General features: G+C 42.7%; 2 protein-coding genes across 3 annotated transcripts in view; one reads left to right on the forward strand and one right to left on the reverse strand.

Annotated features, from left to right (window-relative positions):
• The window catches only part of ctnnal1 (catenin (cadherin-associated protein), alpha-like 1), a 56,653-nt gene extending 51,717 nt beyond the window's left edge, over positions 1–4,936 (forward strand). For both annotated transcript variants that reach the window (XM_079749838.1, XM_079749839.1), the window contains exons 15-19: positions 333–381; positions 1,115–1,171; positions 2,309–2,428; positions 2,736–2,819; positions 3,485–4,936. In XM_079749838.1, the coding sequence (XP_079605964.1) occupies positions 333–381; positions 1,115–1,171; positions 2,309–2,428; positions 2,736–2,819; positions 3,485–3,655 (481 nt within the window). In that variant the 3' untranslated portion in view covers positions 3,656–4,936. The remainder of the gene's footprint in view (positions 1–332; positions 382–1,114; positions 1,172–2,308; positions 2,429–2,735; positions 2,820–3,484) is intronic.
• A 151-nt stretch (positions 4,937–5,087) lies between these two features.
• Positions 5,088–6,604, reverse strand: abitram (actin binding transcription modulator). Its single transcript, XM_079749165.1, has 6 exons — positions 6,473–6,604; positions 6,273–6,324; positions 6,046–6,175; positions 5,847–5,923; positions 5,679–5,748; positions 5,088–5,532 (listed from the first exon to the last, which is right to left on the reverse strand). Exons 1-6 carry the CDS (start codon positions 6,555–6,557, stop codon positions 5,392–5,394), a joined length of 555 nt encoding a protein of 184 aa, XP_079605291.1. The 5' UTR covers positions 6,558–6,604; the 3' UTR covers positions 5,088–5,391.
• Positions 6,605–6,972: the final 368 nt, after the last annotated feature.

The raw sequence follows: 6,972 nt of genomic DNA on the forward strand, positions 1-6,972 counted from the left end.
CAAAAACGCCGAACACTCAAACACACACACACTCACATAAACCAAAGGCACTTGCACATAGTATGGAAGAACACAAAAAAATGTGTAATTACCACTTTCTGCGCAGGCAGGAAGTGTCAGGCATTCTCCATCTAAAGACAGACCAACCCTGACCAACCGAGAAGTTGGGAAATAGAACTAGTGGACATAAATAATTTGCTTGCTTAATGTTTATACAGAGCTATTGATCGCTGTCGATGAGGGCTGGCCTCCGCTGCATGGGTTTTTATTCGCTTTACATCCATTATCTCACTATCTGTGTGTGTGCGTGTGTTTCTGTATCGATCTGTCAGAGGGGAGGGACTTCTGAAAACAACCCTGGATCTCTTTCATCAGGCAGAGGTTTGTGTGACCTTCTCTTTTGACCATCATCTTTCTCGCTCTCTCTCTCTCTCTCTCTCTCTCTCTCTCTCTCTCTCTCTCTCTCTCTTCTCCCCCTCCATGTTGGGGCCGAGGCAACCATGCCTAGGTGTCTGAATCAATAGGCGGCTAAATGAAGAGTGGTCACAAAAATTCCCACTCAGGTCAGCCATGTTGCTTGGATACCGTCGGAACCTATTCATGTCGTCACACGCCTTTAACCTTTTATACAAAGATACTTTTACGAGCAAGGTCGAAGGAAAAATGGAAGCACGCAACCATTGGAGCAGCAATTAATTATTTCAAGTGCCGTAGGATTTTGGATTTCTCAAATTGTGTTTCATGTAGTTTATAGATGAAAAGAAGATGGAGGGGACGGTAGCAGTAGGGTCTGAGTCGTAGTAGTTATAATAATAATTGTATATCACCTTCACTTTTGGGTGCCTGTCAGCACCGTTGTCATGGTTTCCTTCTCTTCCCTTTCCTGTCTATCGTATGACCCTGTGAATTGCCTTCAATACGCACTTTTAAACATCTTAAAGTGTGTAACTCTATCAGTTTGTCACAGTGCTAAATTGAAGCACATAGACACACATGGCTGGCTCTCTCCCTGCTGTCGGGTCAAAAGAAAACCAGGGGCTTTTTTGTCGTCTGATTTTGGAGAAGCTTCATAGAAGTCCCATATTCTGTCTTTTTATTTCATTATTTTTTGCAGGTGCTCTCAGAGGAGGGAATCCAGCTGTGCTCCTCTCTGAGCAATTTCTCCATTCAGGTATATTTATTCATGATTCAATCAAACACAGACACGCACACGCCTGCACACACACGCTCACGCGCACAGCGATGTTTATTCATCTTGCTAAATTATTGAAATACATTCAACAGAATTACCAAACACTCTCAACAAATCTACATTCTACTGAAGTACTGGAATGCAATATGGGAGAGAAGAGGAATGAGCAGAGCAAACTTTTGAGGCAATGGCTTCTTCTAGGATCAGAACCGATCCCAACTAGACTGCCCCTCAGTTTCCTGTCAGAATCACACAAAGGGGGGAATGGAAGGACACAGACTATTCACCGTTCTCCTCGGTTTGATCATCCATTATAGTCTCTCTCTCTCCTTCTCTCTCTCTCTCTCTCTCTCTCTCTCTCCTCTCTCTCTCCGCCAAGAGTTTAATTAAGTGGCACCTATTCAACAGCCATTGAGGACAACTATAAGCATTAGTGTGCTTATAGTTGTTGCGTGTGTGTGTGTGTGTGTGTGTGTGTGTGTGTGTGTGTGTGTGTGTGTGTGTGTGTGTGTGTGTGTGTGTGTGTGTGTGTGTGTGTAGGTGATTGACTGTGTACCGGTGTAGATGTGTTTGGTTGTGTGTGTGTCACCCAGTTCTAATACATAATCAGTGGGCTGAGAATGCTCTATGACCCTACTCCCCTCTGATTAATTACAGCAAACTTTGTCCCTACCAGTCCCTCTGACACAAAACTCCATCACCCACCTTTATGGCCCTCGTGTTAAAGATAGTTATTCATGCAAATAAGCGTCCTTATTATTTGTAATTATCAAATAGTTATTTCAGAGCAGCAGCTTCTCAACCTCGATACACTGCCTGCGTGAGGAAGTGTAGTCTCATCATCGTTGCCGGGCTCTATGTCTTAGTCGTGTAAATGCATATTTATGGGGTTTAGGGGTCAAAGTAAAGGTATGTATTAAGTCCTGGTTTTGCTATCTAAATATCACACTCCAACATCCACGCCAGAGTGCACCAGTACAAATTACCTTACAAGCCATTGCTTCTGAAAAGAGTGTGTGCGTGTTTGTGCGAGTGCAAAGCTAAATCTGCGTAACCCCTAATGATAAGAGACATTTATCTCTCTACCTCTCTCTCCGTCTCTTTCTCTCTCTACAGCTGGTGGAGGAGGAGAAGACTACACTGACGACAGAGATGGAGAAGCTGCTGGCCCTCTGCCAGCAGCTTCAGACCGGCGCCAAGACTCCCGTACAGGGCAAGACTGCCACCTTCCAGACAGTAAGCGCACTGCCACACCTGTGTGTGTGTCTGTGTGTGTGTGTGTGTGTGTGTGTGTGTGTGTGTGTGTGTGTGTGTGCTGTTTGGCTGTGTTCCTTATATAGATTATTTCCCGCTTTGCCGTTCCTCTTAATTTAGCACTCCTCCGTTGAAATGAAGAAATTCAGGGACACATGCAATGCTGTTAGCTTTTTGTGACACATGTTTCTATGTGCATCTTTGCACTTTCTTACACAGTGACAAACCTGAGTTTCTATGCATGTCACTGTGGACCACTACATGCTATAACCTGTGAGTCCCTCTCTAGGTGGACTCCTCCATCCAGACGTCCAGAGCCATCATGGCCATAGTGTTGTCCCTGCTGCCGCTCTGCAACAAGCTCAACAGAAAGGTGACTGATCCCATCAACCACAATGTTTCTGTTTGAGTTGGAAAGCTACTCAAAAACTCTTGAGACACTGAAAATCAATGCAGGCTGTCGCAAAGGCTGGGGGAGAGTCTCGCATCAGGTAACACAGACACCACAATAATTGAGTTGTGACTTTAAGACTATTTCGTCATGCAGCAGATGCTTTTGTCCAAAGAAAAGAGTGAATGTATGGAGATACACATCATTAAAAAACAGGTTGAGTTTAGGCTCCTTACTCAGGAAGCATATGTGTGTGCCTGTGTTGATGTGTTTGTGTGAATGTGTGTCACCCAGTTCTAATACATAGAGTGTGTGTCTGATGTACTAATTCATCAGTGGGCTGATGATGTTCTATGGCCCGACCCCCTCTGATTAATTACAGCCAATCCACATACACAAACACACACACACACACACACACACACACACACACACACACACACACACACACACACACACACACACACACACACACACACACATACACACAAGAAGGGAGACTACAGACTTGGACCTAGAATCATCAGCTGGAGTTCCAAGAACAACCTAACCACTAGACTCCCCCCCTCATCCAAATGGGAAGGAGAGGGATGGGATCCAGCATGATGACCGCTGTTTGATTCCTCTTGTGGTCCTCTCGCCTCCAGTTTAAGTCCGAGAGGAACAGCCTGGGCTCCCCTCAGGGCTGGAGGGAGCGACAGGACGCCACCACGCCCGTCAGGGAGGATGACTCCGCCAACGGCAAGAACAGCAACGGCTTCGGGGTCAGACCCCTCGGGGAACACATGGCGGGCATGAACCTCCTGGAGAGCAAGTAGAACGCCCACGCCAAACCGTCCCTCCGCCTCACTTGTCCATCCCACATCTTATCGGGGGTTTAAATAGTGCCCTCCACCAATCATCTTCATGCATTAACCTCTGTCTGAGATTGGGTTTGTGGCCTCACTTGTCCTCAGCTTTCACATTCCTTTCAATGACAGGCAACACTTTTGCTGGGGGGGAGCAGTTCTCATCCCAGACCACCAGGGGGAAGCAGTCAGCCAACTTTGATGCCAGTAGAAGTCGTTGTGTTCCTCCTTAATGTAGAGAAGCCGCTACTCCCTCATTCTTTCCAAGAACTTGAAGCTACAGTTGATGCAGATCCAATTGATGCGTCTTTTTATCTATATGTGCCTCTGTGAGAAAAAAAAAGACCTGTTTGCGTCACGATATTCTGTAATTGACATAGATCTCTGCCAAAAAAATGACAAGCAAAGGGTTTGAGATGCTGACTTGCATGTTGCTACAATCAACAATCACTCCATCATTGTCCACAAATAAGCTTTTTAAATATTATTTATGAAGTATGATTTGCAGTGTTTTCAAAAAAATATGTACCTTAATACAATAGTCTGATTGTTACGTGGACAGTGAAGAACACGTTTGTGATGTGAACGGGACTCACACCCCGATTTGTCATCTAAGCTTAGCAAACGGTTGCAAAACTCACGATAAATGCCAAATATGAATGTTCTTGTGGAAATGTCATGAGAGCTCAGCCTCCTATAAAACATTTAGCTCTTCACATGCAGAGGCTTATTATTATGATTAATTTCTGGACAAAAGGTCAACCGACAGAGATAAGCTTATTACCAAGTTACATATTGCAATGTCCCAACCTTAATCCTTCCGTCTTGACCAGAGTATTATAATCAAATGATCGGTGTGTATTGTTATACAGTTTGGACCGTTTTTCTTACGAAGAGAATTTGTTGATCCTATTGACAAAGTTCTCATTTTAAACCTTGAAGTGTACTTGTCATGAAGACCATCATTGTGAGGTTGCCTAGATGGCCAACATACGTTAACAGAAAGTTTATAATCACACACACTCATATATAAATATATATGATAAGGTACTGAAGCAGGAACTTGCAGACAGCATGAATCTAAAAGGTAATGAATGAGATTGGTACCAGGCCATAGAGGAAGATGAGATGAACAGAAAACAAAGCTTTAGAGATGTATTATATTGTAATGAAGGCAGTGAAGTATGCCGGCATTCTGAGAACGCGACACACGTAAAGAAATAAAATATCTAGTTTGGACTATTCTTTGGAAAGCTGAATGGTTGTGACAAGCAAAAATAAAACAATATTTTTTTTAAATCATTGTTTATTTATTTTTTCCAAAAGGTTGTATTTCTAATAATTTTCATTGTTTTCAGCAAATGTTATATACAGTAAAGCAGTTGCTTTTATATGTACTGGAACCTGCATATGAAGCTGCTTTGAATTGATAGAAACATTACACAAAATAAACATTCCTTGAACATTTGTGGCTCATCAGCACTTGAAAAAAAATATTAAAAAGCAAAAAGTAAATTGTGATGTACAAGCAGACCTCTTCTCAATACACAAGTTCACCTCCCAGGGATCCTGGCTCACATTATATCCTACAGTCCAGCGACAAACGAGTCCCCAGTACTCGTATTCAGAGCACTGTGGCGGTGGTGGAGGTAGGAGGTACCTGGAGAACCAACCCAAAGACCAGCCCTAACCCAAGGCTACCAGCATCAGCTGGGCTGGGCCTGGACGTCGGCAGCTCTTTTGGAAACCACCGTCTCAAAGTCCTCTCTGCTCAGGAGGTTCTCCCCCACCAGCTTGCTCTCCTCAAACTTCGGCAGGATGATGGCGATGTATCCGTCCGTGGATGGCTGGTAGGATTCCAAAGCACATTTAAAAGAGTTTATGAATTCTAATACCAATTTATGATCCTGTGGTACTGTGTATGCATGTTTTACTTCCCCTGCATTTAATAGTTCCATGAGAAGTATTTTCTGTAAAGAAATATATAATTCACCTTTTTCAGCAAGAGAGATGTATTTATCAATATGTCTTCATTGACCTCAAGGAGACGTCCTCGCATACAGCTGAAAGATTAATAAAAAAATCAAGACAATTAGGATAGTGATGAGGATTAGATCACCAAATGTGGCATTTGTTTTAGAGAATAAATAAGTGCACTCACCTGTAGATTGTGTATTCAGTTTCATCTGTACATGTTATCCTACATACAGGTGCGAATTCTGTAAGGAATTGCCCCCCCTGTGGATATAATTGAGCTGTGTGTGAGCGAAGACTTATTCACTTATGAAGATTAAAACAGTGATGATGACATCACATAGCCTACGTTATATGAATCAGTAGAAGCAAAGCCCATGTCTTACCCGCTTGGACTTCCCAGCTACTTTATTGTTGAGCCGACTGCAACCGTTGCTGATCTTATAGTTAATGTTTTTGATGGTCCGGCCGTCCTGAAGGATGGGGTGAGTCTCTGCCAAGGTGAGGACACATAATCTACATGGAAGGAGGGACGTTTATTGAATTAACTGTTCCTTTAATTCACCAGCAGACATGATTGAGATGCGTTCGACACGTGCTGCTTACTGCTTACCTGTTTGAATGCTGTAGGATGCAGTGGTCTTCACACGCCTGTCCCTTCACGTCTGAATACATATAATATAATCACATTAATGCGAAAAATAAAACCGGAGAAGACATAACATGAAACATTAACATTAACACACTGAGAATTAAATAAATAAATACATAAAAAATTAACATTACCAACTAGATAAACAAAAATATATTTACCTGCTTTGTACCATCTTGTAAAATAGCGCTCTATTACTGAAGGCCCAGGTGCTGCGAGGTCTTTTTCCTCCGTACAGTCCATCATAAAGTTGTATTGTACTGCGGTACAGTCACGGCGTCACTAGATCTCGGCGGACTGGATATGAGTTCGCACGGTCCGTCCTACAGAAGCGTCCGGAAAGCGTTTGTTTTCTCCGTTCCATATCATTTCACTCACTGTTTCAGCGTGCTGAGGGTTTACATAGTCACAGGCTTCAATTAATTTGATTGAACAGGGGAAATGTATACAGAGATATCTCTTTTCGATTTGGGGATTCTCTTCTGGATTACCTGTTAATGATGAATTAAAACACAACAAATGAATTAGAGATATTATCTATTTTTTCTAAATCGCAGCAGAAATTAATTTATTCGTTTCATTATGGGTGGTCGGCCTAAAACAAATCAAAATTTGGAATAAGGTTACAGGGTTGTTTTTATGATGTATTTATTTATTTACT

The sequence above is a fragment of the Pollachius pollachius genome, assembly GCF_949987615.1.
Source record: "Pollachius pollachius genome assembly, chromosome: 13".
Classification (NCBI taxonomy): domain Eukaryota; kingdom Metazoa; phylum Chordata; class Actinopteri; order Gadiformes; family Gadidae; genus Pollachius; species Pollachius pollachius.

What these genes read in the sequence shown, in the direction of transcription:
- abitram (XM_079749165.1), bottom strand. Translation starts at nt 6,557, where the DNA reads ATGATGGACTGTACGGAGGAAAAAGACCTCGCAGCACCTGGGCCTTCA. An exon ending in TAGCTGGGAAGTCCAAGCGG is followed by an intron (nt 5,924 to 6,045) that starts GTAAGACATGGG and finishes TTATATCCACAG; the next exon opens with GGGGGGCAATTCCTTACAGA. An exon ending in ACTGAATACACAATCTACAG is followed by an intron (nt 5,749 to 5,846) that starts GTGAGTGCACTT and finishes TTAATCTTTCAG; the next exon opens with CTGTATGCGAGGACGTCTCC.